Below are 15,788 nucleotides of genomic sequence, written 5' to 3'. Positions count from 1 at the left end.
AAACGTCAGCCTTCCTGCTCCTCTGATGCTGCTTGGCCTGCTGTGTTCATCCAGCTCTACACCTTGTTATCATGGGTTGTTTGTGATTGCAGCCCATGTGATGACAAGGCGTGGGGTTGTGGTAAGGACATCAGAAAAGCTGCTCAGGCCCTAAAATTGTTGAACTTAATCTGGAATGCCAGAGGTTTCAGGGTCCCCAAGCAGAAAATGAAGAGCTGTTCTTCCGGCTTGTGCTGAGCTTCGCTGGAACACTGTAGCGAGCCTGAGACAGAAGTGTTGGCCAAAGAACAAGGTGGTGACTTGAAGTGGCAGGCAACAAGAAGATCAGGGTCTTTTTTGCAGAATGTAGGTGTTCTGTGAAGTGGTCATCTAGCCTATGCTTCATTTCCCCAGTGTAGAGGAAACCACATTGTGAGCAGTGAATGCAGTAGACTAGGTTGAGTTTTACCTGGAAGGTGTGTTTGGGCACTTAGATACTGAAGAGGGAGGAAGTAAATGGGCAGGTGTTACACCTTCTTCAATTGCATGGGAAGGTGCCATGGGGATGTAGGGAGATGTTGGGAGTGGAGGAGGTGTCCCAGACGGAACAGTCTCTGTGAAGGGAGGGGAGGGGAATAGGTCTCTGGTGGTGGCATCCAATGGACATGGCAGAAATGGCAGCTAATCATCTTCAGGATGTTGGTTCTGGTGGGATGGTAGGTGAGGATGAGGGGGACCTTATAGCTGTTGTGGGAGACAAGAGAAGGGGTGAGAGTCGAAGTATGGGAGATGTCTCAGACACACCTGCCAACCATTGTGGTGGGGAAGCCTTAGTTCAGGAAGAAGTAGACATTTGGGAGGCCCCCTTGTCAAAATTGTCATCATTGTCACCCACTGAGTTTTTCCAGTGATTTCTGATATTGTATATGATTTCCAGCATCTAAAGATCTTTAGTTTTTTTGTTCACGTGATGAGCTACATTGTACTCACATGTCAGTTTATTACAGATGTAATGTTAAAAAACTGAATACTTCTCAGGTGTGACTTGAAAACGACAAGCAAGATTCCATTATCTGTTTCCAAATCAAACAGATAATCTCAGGATAGATTTTACTCTATTTTGCCTAACAGCAAAGTTATTTGTTTGGCCTTAGTGGATGATATTATATATTTCTGCGATACTACTCCTGCTTTTATTAAATAGCATACCACCAGTCTTATGTGGAATACCATAGGTCAACAATAAATAAACATAGAACATAGAACATAGAACATTACAGCGCAGTACAGGCCCTTTGGCCCTCGATGTTGCGCTGACCTGTGAAACCAATCTGAAGCCCATCTAACCTAAACTATTCCATTATCATCCATATGTTTATCCAATGACCATTTAAATGCCCTTAAAGTGGGCGAGTCTACTATTTTTGCAGGCAATAAATAAAATCTAATAAAATAAAATCTATAATTTGTTAATGTTCCCAAGCACCTTAGTGCTTTTTTTTTACACACTTTTTCTGTCATATTTTGTAGCAGCCCAACTGTTATAAAACAACTTCTGCAGTAGGAGGTGTGCCTCAGAAGGTTAATGAACCAGGATATAAGTATTTTACTTAAACCTGATTGGCTTACATTTGATGCTTATCAAAACACAAATAGATATTCATTGCTGTTAGCAGGAATAAGCACTGCTGTGGGCAATGGCGAATATCAATTGTAAAACCAGCTACAAACTATTGAAAATGATCTTTTGTCAGACAAATGTTGCCTCCATGTAAAATATTGTTAACAAGATTGCGGTTGACCCCCTTTTGGTAGAAAAATGGCATTTTAAATGTTTTGATTTCTCCAGGCAAACCTGCGTCAGAAGGTAACACGCTATATCCAGACAAACCTCAGTCACATGAGAAGAGACAACACTTCCCAAGTCTACCTGCCAAAAGACCAGTCAGTACAAACAAAACGAGAGAGTTCCAGCAATGTGCCAAAACCACAGGTCTTCTATGCTGGCTTGCGTGGAGGAAACATTACTGAACCAACACATGTGATCAAGTACAATTTGACAAGAGCAATAGATGAAACATAAAACTGAACCTCCCTGGCAAAGAACTTAATAAATCAACCGTTCCAATTTATGTTGTCTTAATGATCAAATTTAGCATTAAACTACAAAGAAGTCCCTGAAATGTATTTTTTAAATGCTGTAACTGAAGATAATGCTTCTAGCAGATATAATTTGATGTTAATTCCTGTTATAATATTGCAGATATTTTTGAAGCTTTGAATAAAATTGGTTGAACTATTTGATGCTGAAGATACAAGCCACAACCTGGATCCTATTAAATTCAATGCAAACCCCCTTGAGGAGCTTTAGAATTACAGGAGCCTAACAGACTTTTATAATGTATGTTGAAATGATTGGAGTCAGATACCTGAAGGAAAAATTGGTCAATTTAAATTACTGGCCCCATTGAAATAAAATCTATGGGCATTCCAATATAGTTTACCAGTCCTGAACACAGGAAACATCAAGCAGGAGGGGTGTGAGTACGATATTAATGTGGTAGGAAGAACAGTTGCTCCTTCTGGCTCCACTGTACAGTACATTTGTTTTTTAAAGAACATATCTGCTAGTTTATTTGGAGTTTAGCTATCTCATTAGACCAGCTGCTGAACCTAAAATTCCATGTTAATCTTCTGCAGAAGCAACTCTTGCCTAGTTTAGAATAATGTAGAAGATGAATCCTGAAAAGGGCCTAGCTCTCTCTAGTATAGGCAGAAATGAAAACTGGTAAAGTTGAGTAATGGGCGTCTCACTTGGGATAATCTGTTTTATGCTGTTACTCAAAATGTATGAAATACTTTTAACTATGTAACTGTACCATTGTTCCGTTTATTTAATGTGAAAGAATGTGGACTGGTTTCTTAGGGTTCCTTTGTGCAGGGTTTATCACATGGTGGTCACATGGAATATTGAGAAGTATTGGTATTAATTTAAATAAAGATATGCCACACTTAGTGGAAAAATATCCTCGTTGTTGCTATCTCGTTGATATCTAGAGTAAAAGCAAATACCTTTTGAACAGATATAGGGTCTGACAGCCCAGGTTTCTCCTTTTATCATCAAAATATTTTATCTTGTCATCAGCAGAAATGAAAAGCAGAAGCGATGTGGAGTGGGATCATTTGTTTGACACTGTCATCCAAAATCAAAGCTTCCTTTGTGGTTTCTTCTACTTGAGTCTGCCTCTTGCTGTTATGCAGGTCTGTCTAAGGATTTTGGTCATCTGCCTCCTCCATAGTGAGGCCCCTTCTAGTGAGATTTATGTAGCTCATAAATTTAATGGCTTAATCAGAGAATGTGTTTGGTATCTGGATGGTGCAAAAGGAGGTTGGAAAGTCTAGCTGCTTTCTGCCCTTGAGGAAGTGGTTTGGTGGACATTTTATGGATGATACACATGGAATATATGGCACAGAAACAATTTATTTGGCCAAACTAGTCTATGCATCTATCCTTGCTCTTGCGTACTTTTTTCTCACCTAATTCTACAGTCATAACCATCCCTTCCTTATAGGCTTTCCCTTAAATGCTTCTTTACTATTCATTTTAATCATTCCCCATGGTAGTCAATTCCACATTCTCAATAACCTTCGGGTGAAGAAGTTGCTTCTGAGTTCCTTATTTTTTGTAGTCCATGGCAAAAAGAGACGAGCACTGGCGAATTTTGACCCAGTGATTTAAATAAAAGGGATGGTAATATTTGGGATGGTGTGTGATGTCGGGGGATCTTTGCAGTTATAATGATCCTGTGAACCATTGCCCTTATCACTGTTGATGATGGAGGGCATGAGCTTGGAGACACCATCAAAGAAGCTTTAATGAGCTGCTGCACAGCATCCTATGCATAGAACACATTGTAGCCATTGATCCACTGGTGGTGAATAGTGTGAGGCATGGGGGAGGTGGGGTGCAGGGGCGGAGGGGGGGGGCGTTTGCAGATGGCACACATAAGTGCACTGTTTTTCTGGATCGTGTTGAGCTTCATGACTGTTACTTGTGTTACATTTATTGTGACATTGAAGAGTATACCATCACCCCTAAAAATTCTCCAGAATGTATTTCTCGCCCACTCTGCCCTTTACACTATCATGATCCCGGTGTATAACTAAATAATTCACGTGCTCCATTATAACTGCTCTATAGTTTATGCAATTCTCTACTAATTTCCTTGCAGATCTGTCGATTGAAATCCCACCAATTGGATTCAGATTCATCCAGAAACCATTTAATGGTCCCTCTCCAGTTTCTTATGTCGAATCAACTGGATTCTGGCCTTTACACCTCTCGTACATTCTCTTGCTCCAGTACTGCAATATTCCCCTCAATCAATACTGCTTCCCTACCTCTTTTCTTTCCTTCCCTACCTTTTTTGAACCTCTCGGGCTGAAATTTCAGGGTCATGAGTGGAACTGAGTAAATTTGAGCAGGGGAAGAAATAGTGGCCGGGGGCAGCATCTGGCAGCACAGTGTTCTCGTACTCCAGGTGCTTACATATCTGGCACTTCAAGAGGTTGGCCACTGGGAGAAGCTGATTGACTCGAGACGCCAAGGCACGGTCGAGCTTATCTGCTACACATTCTCCTTTATTGACAATTCTTTCCTCCAGGTACTCTCTCAGATGGCCACACACTTATTGATGCTGCAAATACTGAGCCCCAACCAGTTATTCCAGAGACCCTTCCTCACCTCACAGTGAAGCATCATTATGGAGGCAATGGCCCAGTGGTATTATTGCTAGACCAACAATCCGGAGACCCAGGTAATGATTTGGTTTTGAATCCTGCCATGGCAGATGGCAGAAGTTGAATTCAATAAAAATCTGGAGTTAAAAGTCTACTGATGACAGTGAAACTATTGTTGATTATCAGGAAAACCCCATCTGGTTCACTAATGTCCTTTAGGGAAGGAAACTATCATCCTGACCTGGCCTTGTCTACGTGTGACTTCAGACCCACAGCAATGTGGTTTACTCTAAATGTCCTCTGGACAGTTAGGAATGGGCAATGAAAGCTGGCTTAGCCAGTGATGCCCACATCCTGTGAATGAATTTTAAGAAAGTTCACCATACCCACTGCCACCCGCCCCCCCACCTCAAGGGGATACTATTCACAGACGGCTGTGTCACACACCTACTGCTGCACAGCAATGCTATGCTCTCACCAGTGCACAAATGACTAGTGCACATGGACCTAGTAAGGTGCTCATCTCTGTTTCAGTGCTTGCTTCTCTTATTTACAAGACTCTATATCCTTGGAAAACTATCCCTCCTCCTGATGTTTGAAGAATTCCTCGGATTGTTCATTGTGACCTGATTGACCTGTGTGGAACACAAGACATGCTCAGAGAGGTAGGCATGGAGCCCTGTTAGTTCCTCAATGATGGAGATTCCCACAGCACCCAATGCTCCACATGCTGCCAAACTTGGTGTAGCAAATGGTCAGCACTACTCACTGAAAATCACTCCCCATTGCCCCTCACTACTACCAAGATATTCCCCCTTATAACCACCACTAAGTTCGCCACCACCACAACATGCTCACCTGATTCTGTTTATAGCCCAGCGCACCCTGAATGGGCATCTTACTTTCACACACTTGCTGTGGTGAGGCACCTGGCAATGTCCATAGCTCTCTCCGCTTTGGCCCTTACTATCTCCAGTGCCAGTGTTCCACCCCCTGGTGTGTGCCACCTCATGGGATGTAGGTGTCACTGACCAGGCCATCACTAATTGCTCTGGAGAGGTTGGTGATCAACTGTTTTCTTGAATTGCTGCAGTCCATGGGCAGTAGGGAGATTCACAGTGCTGTAGTTACACACCTTGCAAGGATATGAAGGAGCAGGAGATCAGGCATTGGAGTGCTTTGTGGAGAAGGCTCTTGCACATAGTTTGAGACCATGTTTATTTACTGGCAACTGAAACCAAAAGGTCTGGAGGCTGTGTCAATGTATTGGGCACAGACCCATGCCAGGTTGATGGGCATTAACAACTTCAAAGCAAGACAAGAGCTTTGAGTCCTCACAAATACACTCACCCTGCAGATCTGTTCATAGAAGATCACCTTTTAATTTCTTGTTCACATAAAACATGATTGGTTCTTGTGGCACAATGGTAGTGTCCATACCTCTGAACCAGAATATCCTGTTTCAAGTTTATTCCACTCAGGAGCTATGTCATAACACATCTGAAAAGGTTGATTAAAAAAATATACACAATAAATGAAGAGCACTGTTCAACAACCTTTCCAGATCAATCAGCATGAGGAACAGGCAGTGCCATGCAGAATCACTGGTAAACCAATTTGACACGGAAGTCAAAGAATGAACGAAGAATTTAGGATATATTAGCAATGCTTAGAGACAGAATCTGATTGGAGGAACAGCTCTGTTCTTGTACATGCTGTTCCTCAAATCATTGCCTTATTAACAGTACTTGCTTTCAGCACCAGACAATTTGTGTTTTCTTTTTCAGAAAAGGGCATAGTTGCTCAAAGCAAGAAAGACTTTTAGGTGCTTTACAGTAAAAAGGCTTTTAGAAAAAAATGGGACTGCCAGTTTCCATAGTATCTCTGCAGCGTGGAAACAGGCCATTTGGCCCAATGAGTGCACAGCAACCCTCCAAACAGCACCCTACTCAGACTCATCCCTGTAATCATACATTTCCCATGGTTAACACATACACCCCTGCTCAATATGGGTAATTTAGCATGGTGAATCCACCTAACTTACACATCTTTGGACTGTGGGAGGAAACTGGAGCACCCAGTGGAAGCCCACACAGACACAGATAGAACATGCAAACTGCACACAGACAGTTACCTGAGGGTGGAACTGAACCTGGGTTAACCACTGAACTGCCCTTTTCATTGCAGTGACTTCACTTCAGGGGTAGGTAATTGGTTGCAAAGTGCTTTGCAACGTTCTGTGCTCATGGAAGATGTTACGTAGTTATATGTGAGACTTCCTCTGCTTTTCTGATTCTAGGAACTTGCACCAACATTTACTATTCGTCTCAAAAACTTTAAAATATTCTCTCTTTATAAATATCCATGGATTGTAGCTTATTATGTACGCATTTTACAAATTGCAACCTTGTATTATATCATGTTGATGATACCTTTCATACAATTCTCTTAGATGGTTAATGGCAGAGGTTCGCACATGGTGGTTCAGTGGTTAACACTGCTGCCTCACAGTTCCAGGGACCCAGGTTTGATTCCAGCCTCAGGTGACTGCCTGTGCGGAGTTTGCACATTCTCCCCATGTCTATGTGGGATATCTTTCACAGTCTAAAGATGCAGATTAGGTAGATTAGTCTTGGGAAATATGGGGGTGGTAGGTGAGTTGCTCTTCAGAGGGTCAGTGTGACTTGATGGGCCAAGTGGCCTGTTTCTACACTGTAGGGATTCTATGATTAATAATGTTATTGCCTGATGCATTATTTAAAAACATTAATTGTAATGCAATGTGGAGCCGATATGCTAACTGATTTCAGGATTATCATGAAGGGAATATCTTCAATCTTCACATACCCCTGATGTTACGAGAAGGAGGATGAGTCATAAGTCCTAAAGGCTGCTTTCCCAGTTGATTGTGGTTGGCTGCTTATTTACAAGCCTACATTTCCAGACAAGTTTTGTGACAGAGGTATACTTCCACTTTCATACAATCCCTCATCTGTTCCACGTTTGTGCTTTGAATAAAGATCTTCCCAATCTGTTCAGATTTAGAAATCTTTATTGTTTAGTAAGTCAGTTTGGGTAGGGAGGACTAAACACCTGCAATGTGTTCTTATTTTTTCTTTCATTTGATGTGGGTGTCACTGGCAAGCCCAACTTTTGTTCATCCCTAATAGCCCTTGAGTGGGCCCAGTATACAAGGAAGTTTGTGTTGGCACCGGAACCGGTCCAAAAGAGGTTTACAAGAATAATCCCAGGGATGCAGGACTTGTCATATGAGAAGTGGCTGAGGACTCTGAGTCTGTACTCAATGGAGTTTAGAAGGATAAGGGGAGATCTCATTGAAACTTACAGAATACTGAGCAACCTAGATAGAGTGGATTTGGAGAAGACGTTTCACCAATAAAAGAGACTAGAATCAGAGGGCTTCCTCAGAGTGAAGGGATGACCCTTTAGAACTGGGATGAGGAATTTATTCAGCCAGAGGGTGGTTGATCTGTGGAACTCATTGCTGCAGAAGGCAGTGGAGGTCAAGTCATTGAGTGTATTTAAGACAGAGTTAGATAGATTCTTGATTAGTAAGGGGATCAAGGCTTATGGAGAGAAGGCAGGAGAAAGGGGTTGAGAAACATATCAGCCATGATCAAATGGCACAAGAGACACAATGGGCTGAATGGCCTAAATCTGCTCCTATATCTTATGGACTAGCTGGGCCATTCGAGAGGGCAGGTAAGTGTAAACCACATATTGTTGTGCTTCTGAAGTTACATGGAGGCTAGAACAAGTAAGGATGGCTGACAGCCTTCCCTGAAGGATATTTGTGAAGCAGGTAGCCGCCTAGTAGATTGGTAGGTGTGTAACATGGAGGGGACATGGGTAGTGGGTGGTAAATGGATTGGGTGGTGTGGTGTTAGGTGGCTAGGATGATAGGTGGATTATGTGCTGAGTGGATTTGGAAAATGGATAGCCATGATGTGAAAATTCCGGTGTTGGACTGGGGTGGACAGAGTCACACGGCACCCAGGGTATAGTCCAGCAGGTTTATTTGAAATCACAAGCTTTCAGAGCACTGCTCTTTCATCGGGTGAAGTCATCTGACTATAACCTGGTGTCATGCAACTTCTGACTTTGGAAAATGGATAGAGTAGTATATGGGTAGGGGTGGTAGCTGGTTAGGATGCCAAGTGGGTAATGTAGTGGCTGATTGGGGTATTGGTGTTAAGTGCATAGATTGATAAATGGCCAATGGGTGTTGTGTAAGCGGGTAGAGATAGTGCCGGAGGAGGAGGTCATTTCCACGATTACCGAACAGTTAGAGTCGGCTGTCAGACATTTCCGGGGTGTTCAGGTCAATGGGAGAGTCCTGGGCGAGCGAGGGAATTGCCCACTCAAAGTTCAAACTTCGCCCGAAGTGGCACTCGAGTCGTGAGACAGCGATGATGCGGAGAGACTGGAAGGTGCAGACCAATGGCGCGAGTCGGCCCTGCCTCCACGCAGCGGTGGGCGGGAGTAGAACGTGGCCCGGAGCGTTCGGAAAAGGAACGTCCGCGATTGTTCTCCGATCTGGGCCTTGTTCGATTGCGGTGGGGTAGTGGCTCAGAGCCGGGACGGAATCTCGTCCACACACTGCATTCAGCTAGCCAGGAAGATGGCTACCGGTAAGCTGGCGTGTTCGTGCACTCCCGTTTGTAAACGCATGTTTCATTTCGAGATTAACATGAACGGAAATATTTTGGGACGCGAAACCTTGAAAACCACCTTGTCAACAAAAGCTGGTGTGAGCTTGAACCCTGTGAGCTTGTTAGTGACCGCTTGCCGTTATCCCTATCTAGAGTTAACAGAGTTGACGTTTTTTTTTCTGTGCGCGGATTTTAACCGAATGCACAGGTTTGGACGGCGCCGTCGAGAAGCTGTGATACCGCTGACTTGTCGGGAAGCTGACTGAATTTTTCGCACCCGATTTCCCAAATGGATTTTTAGGACTGGCATAGGAAGAAACTGAGTCACTCCGCATTGAGGAAACAGTAAACAGCCTGTTGTTATAGTCTTGGGGTCTCCTTTGCACATTGAACGATGGCTAAGGGGCAGAGCTCTAAGTCTTGCCAGATTTTTAAGTTGAAGTTTTATAGATTCAGCTTGTGTGGGATAACAGTAAGTACAAGTATAGAGCCTTTAACATAATGACTTCTTTGGGACTGAAATAGCATATAGACCAGAAGAAGTAATAATCGCGTATTTCCTTAGTTGACTTTTTTTCACAACCGTCCTACAGTGTCATGCTCACTTTTAATGAGGCTAGTTTGCATTATTATCTGAGCTAGCAAGAACTGCAGATGCTGGAGCTGGAGGAACACAGCAAACCAGATCCTCAAGTTGCTATCCAGTGCCTTTTAACACGGTAAAACAGCATGAGGCACTTAATGTGCATCCTATTTGTTGTAGTGCATATAGCTGTGCAAGATGGAGAAACTTGGGAAGACTGGTGTGTTAGGGCCAGACCACATTGAATGCAATGACCACTTTTTTAATTACTGAAACATGGGCAACATTCAAGTCTGGCACTGGGGAAATGGACTAAAACCTGATGACAAGCTTAGGGGGAATTTTTTTTAGGGGACACAAACTTTTTGGTGATTCAGCTTTGGAAGTGTGTGTTTGGGAGAGGGTCTTTTAAAGTTGTCTGATTATTAAGAGAAATAGAAAGAGAATGGAATAGCTAGAGTGAAGGAGAGAAAATAAGCAAACTATTAGAAAACGTAGGGATGCTGTAGGTATCACAATGAACAAACTGATTTTGGCTGATGTTTTCCACTCCTTATTGGTTTTAGTAGTCCTAGGACGTTTTCTTTCTCTTAGGTCTTTTTGAGACATATTTTCCTTTTTTTTATCTTTCAGAGAATGTCAGCTTATTGTTTAAAGTGTACTGCTTGTCAGTAATGACGCTTGTGGCTGCTACTTATACTGTAACATTACGGTACACAAGGACAGTCTTAACAAAGATGTATTTTGCAACCACTGCTGTTTGTATCACTGAAGTCATCAAACTAATTCTGAGTTTAGGTATGTTAATAAGGTAGGTGTGAAACTCACTGTATTAGTGCTAACTTGAAACATATGTTTTATTTTATGACTGATTAGTGAATAAGAAAGTCATATTGTCTTTATTGCAAATCACTTGTGTAAACTATTGCCTTGTCATTATAAACATTTCAGTAGACCAAGTCAGCTTAGCTGTGCCTCATAATTTTTAATAATTCTTTTGGCAAGGCCAACATTTGTTGAGCAGTCCTAAATTTCCTTTAGTGGTTGAGTAGTGACAGAAAGTACTCAAAACTCTAGGAGAATGTCTACCCTGCACACATTATTAATGTGGCTGACTGTAAGCTAGTGTGACATGTTTATGATATGCAAAAAGATTCCATAAACTGAACCGACCAGTTGATCTGTTTTTCTGGCTGTGGTTAAGAGAAGAATGTTAGCCAGTATATTGGCACAACTTGTTCTTTGAGTAGTGCCTGGGATCTTTTCTGTCCTCATGAACCTGTAGATCAAACAAACTGTTTATTACTGTACACAGTGCAACATTTTCTCTTTTATTATACTGGAAGGTTGTCTAATTTATGCATTAAAGTCTGAGTGCATCTGGAGTGAAACAAGGGTCAAATGCTGCATTGTATGTCATGTGGTCACTTTTTTTCTGTAGCGTATGTTTGTGATGACAAACCCATTTGATTTTGAAAGTCTCTTTATTTTAACTTAACATTCTGGTACACACATTCTAAATGTGCATTTGTAGTTCAAGGCCACAAGAACAACTTTAGCTAATCAATGTTATTGGGGGATTAATTGACCAGCCAGTGAAATTCCACTCAAAGTGTGTATTTGGGAGAGGGTCTTTTAAAACTGTCTGATTATTAAGAGAAATAGAAAGAGAATGGTTGCCATGTGGAATGGATGGAGTGAAGGAGGGATTTTTCCTGTGTCTTTAGGTACTTTTTTGAGACATATTTTCCTTTTTTATCTTTTAGAGAATGTCAGCTTTATTGTTTAATATATACTGCTTGCCAGTAATGGCGCTTGTGGCTTCCTTCTTGTACTGTTACTAATTCTTAGCAGGTCCGGAGACTTTTGCCTACTTTATTGCTGTTTCCAATCATGGGACAAAATACTGAAAGTATTGCTGATTTCAGTGTGCGGGACATTGGGCAGGTACACCATGCATGGTCTCCTTGTTTAATTCATAATTCTCGGCCAACAAGTAAATAAAACAGAGGTCAGCGTTTTCAGTTTGGGTAACCACAGCAACCTGGGATTTCCATCCTCCCTGAATGTAAGTAGAAGTTGACCAACATGGAAAATTTCACCACACTGGGGATGGGGATGGGGGTGGTCTCCTGGCTCGTTTCTACAGTAGAAGGAAGAGGATGTCTTTGGGCTGTTTTGAAGGAAAATATCTGTGCCTTTGGATTTCTGCTTTTATTGATGTGGCTACCCTCTGAGGGTCCTCTATTTGTTGCCAACTTTTAAATGCTGGGCCCAGAGGTCCTAAACCGCCAAGGTGTTTAGTGTTTGAACTAGCAAATATGGAATATTTGATTCCATGTCCTGTGGTAATCAGGTACCCATTCCCTATCTGGTACGTGCATTTTCATGGTTTTGAGATTGGGCTCTGACAAAGGGAGGCTGGGATACTGCAGAATATGTTTTCCAAGTCAAATTTTATCCCCTTTTTTCCCCCTGGATGTGAGGTGACCGGACGGTCTGTGGCAGTATCATTTTGCTCTCTAACAATGATTTAACATGTTGCATTGCTTCTATTCTTTTCCTTCCTAAGGGACTCTGGGAGTTTGAGTAGGATGCTGTCAGCTTTGCAGGAGCATATACTAAGAAGTCCCAAAGAATTGCTGAAGCTCAGTGTTCCATCTCTAGTGTATGCTGTTCAGAACAATATGGCTTTTGTGGCACTTAGCAATTTGGATGCAGCAGTGTATCAGGTAATGAATATCTGGATACATGAGTCGTGAAGACATTATCAAGCCAAGTGGGTGTCTTACATTTTTTGAAAAGTATGGTATGTTACTGTTTGACACGTTGAAAAAATATAAATGGTGATGAGAAAGGACATCAGAATGATGCCAAGTGGAAAGTGTTCATGGCAAACTGCACTAACTACTCTAAAATGGCATAACAAATCAGAGACATGCTTTTTTGTAATTAAAGACCAAGTGTGTTGACAGTGCTGGCAATTCTGATTTTAAAAGGGATGTAAATGGAACAGATGCAGACCTGTCTCAGCAAGAATGCAGCAGTTGGCCACAGCTCCCTTGCTAGAAGCTTAAAGGATGTCGGATGAAAACTATGTCTGACTTGGCTGTGATGCTGCCTGCCCAGACGACTAGCTCTGTCTTTGGTCACAAATGGTCAGTGGAAACTTGGCAAAAATGCTAATGTATGACCAATACTTTTATAATAGCTCCTCATAGGAGTCTAGTCCTGAGACTACAAACATGAAGTCTAGCTGATCAAGTATTTTTCTGGTACATAGCAAATGCCACAGTAGAAGTGTATGGGAGGGTGAGGAACAAGGTTTTGCTACTGCCTGTGAAATGATAGCATTTGATTATTGGTGATGAGGACAGGAGGATGGGCATTACATAAACTTGGTGTTGTGAAATCAAAATACAAAGATTTAAACTAAGTAGTCCCAGAGGAAAAGGCCACGTGGGCAAAAAAAATCTCTATTAGCCATGCACTTCAGTGGCACTTTTGGAATGGATTTGGTGTCTAATCAAATAATGGAATGGCCCCTGAATTTAGTTCTCAGATTTGTGGGGGAGGGGGGGTGTTGTAGAGAGCAGTTTTTAAAAATATAAAATATATTTGGAGATGAACATACCAATCATATTGAACTTCTGGTTCTTGTATGCAAGATGAGTCAGACCAGTATATCTCCTTTGTCGTTTTGCTGGGTAATCTTTGTGTTTTTGTTGGGACGTTGTGCAGGGTTTTAGGTGCAGGTTTCTCTTTCCACTTTGCACTGGCCAGCTGCCAACTTGAAAGATGTACCAGATACGTTCAGCACACCTTGAACCAGAGGCCTTTACAACTTAACAATACAAAACTTGTATTACTAACTTATAAGAATCCACGTTCAAAGTAAAAATTGATCACTTGATAATTTACAATGTCTCTCAGCATGGTAATCACTGAAATAATTTAGCACGCCCAAGTTTTTTTTAGCTGGGCCAATTGGAAAGAAAGGAGTAGAATTTCTGTTTTTTTTAAAATTATATTTGCATTTTCTTTTGAAGGTGACATATCAACTAAAGATACCCAGTACAGCATTGTGCACGGTCTTTATGCTGAACCGCTCACTCAGCAAGCTGCAGTGGGTGTCTGTGTTTATGCTCTGTGCTGGGGTAACGTTAGTCCAATGGAAGCCTGTGGAAACTACAAAGGTGCAGGTAAGTAATTGGAGACTGGGAGATGGCTTCAGTGAAGCATTGATGCTGGCATGGACTGGTTGGGCAGAACAGTCTACTCCTTTGCTATATTTTCCAAATTATTTAACTTGTTGGCAAAATAAAACTTTGCAGCCTGTTTAAGATCAATCTGTGATATCACCACAAAAGACTGTGCGTTGTTTTAACAAATGTTTTTATTTGCTTTTGTATGAAGGCTCTTAACAAACAAGTGGAATCAGTCGATTAACTAATTCTGCCACAATTAGCATTGATTTCTTTTATATACTTATAAAGCTTAAGATCTGCCTTTTACCATTTTGAGTCAAATAAAGCTGAATGACCTTTTGCTGCAAGTATGTGGATATCAGATGGGGACAAAATTGTGTGGTGGCGATTCACATGATGAATAGTCAGTTGACTTGAGATCCTGAAAAAAATTCTTCTTTGGAGTCATAGCGATGTACAGCATAGAAACAGACCTTTCAGTCCAACTCGTCCTTGCCGACCAAATATCCTAAATGAATCTAGTCCCATTTGTCAGCATTTGGCTTATATCCCTCTAAACCTTTCCTATTCATATACCCATCCAGATGCCTTTTAAATATTATAATTGTTCCAGCCTCAACCAGTTCCCTCTGGCAACTGATTCCATACGTGCACCACCCTCTGCATGAAAAAGTTGCCCCTCAGGTCCCTTTTTAAATCATTCCTCTCTCACCTTAAACTTATGCACTCTAGTTTTTGACACCCCCGCCCCAGGGAAAATACCTTGACTATTTACCCTATCCATGCCCCTCATGGTTTTATAAACCTCTATAAGGTCACCCCCACCAAGCCTCCGACATTCCAGGGAAAGTAGCCCTAGCCTATTCAGTTTCTCCCTATAGCTCAAACCCTCTAACCCTGGCAACATCTTTGTAAATCATTTCTGAACCCTTTCTAAGTTTCACAACAGCTTTCCAAAAGCAGGGAGACCAAAGTTGCACACAATATTCCAAAAATGGCCTAACCAATGCCCTGTAGAGCCGCAGTGTGACCTCCCAAATCCTTTACTCGATGCACTGAACATTAAAGAAAGCATACCAAATGCCGCCTTCACTATTCTATCTATCTATCTATCTATGACTCCTCTTTCAAGGAACTATGAACCTGCACTCCAAGGTGTCTTTGTTCAACAACACTCTCTAGGACCTTATTATTAAGTGAATAAGTCCTGCCTGAATTACCTTTCCAAAATGCAGTGCCTCAAAATTAAATTCCATCTGCCATTCCTTAGCCCATTAGACCATCTGATCAAGATCCTGTTGTTCTCTGAAATAACCTTCTTTGCTGTCCACAACACCTCTAATTTTGGTGTCAGGTGCAAACTTACTAACCATACCTCCTACGTTCACATCCAGATCATTTATATGAATGACGAAAAGCAATGGACCCAGCACCGATCCTTTTGGCATACCGCTGGTCACAGGCTTCTAGTCTGAAAAACAACCCTCCACCACTACTCTGTCTTTTACCTTCAAGCCAGTTCTGTGTCCAAATAGCTAGTTTTCCCTCTATTCCATGTGATCTAACCTTGCTAACCTGTCTACTATGAGGAACCTTGTCGAATGC

The 15,788-nt window shown here is 41.9% G+C and overlaps 2 protein-coding genes across 2 annotated transcripts in view; both read left to right on the top strand.

Moving 5' to 3' along the window:
• The window catches only part of cfap206 (cilia and flagella associated protein 206), a 44,600-nt gene extending 41,595 nt beyond the window's left edge, over positions 1–3,005 (top strand). Inside the window, exon 13 of the mRNA XM_020510051.2 lies at positions 1,829–3,005. Within this exon, the coding sequence (XP_020365640.2) occupies positions 1,829–2,062 (234 nt within the window). The 3' untranslated portion in view covers positions 2,063–3,005. The remainder of the gene's footprint in view (positions 1–1,828) is intronic.
• Positions 3,006–9,240: 6,235 nt separating this feature from the next.
• LOC125481000 (CMP-sialic acid transporter-like) lies at positions 9,241–14,677 on the top strand. Its single transcript, XM_048596993.1, has 4 exons — positions 9,241–9,371; positions 10,609–10,786; positions 12,548–12,707; positions 14,025–14,677. The coding sequence occupies exons 1-4, from the start codon at positions 9,362–9,364 to the stop codon at positions 14,316–14,318; spliced, it is 642 nt and encodes a 213-aa protein (XP_048452950.1). The 5' UTR covers positions 9,241–9,361; the 3' UTR covers positions 14,319–14,677.
• Positions 14,678–15,788: the final 1,111 nt, after the last annotated feature.

Source organism: Rhincodon typus, chromosome 5 (genome assembly GCF_021869965.1).
Source record: "Rhincodon typus isolate 14 chromosome 5, sRhiTyp1.1, whole genome shotgun sequence".
NCBI lineage: Eukaryota > Metazoa > Chordata > Chondrichthyes > Orectolobiformes > Rhincodontidae > Rhincodon > Rhincodon typus.
This window is presented reverse-complemented; position numbering and strand designations above follow the sequence as displayed.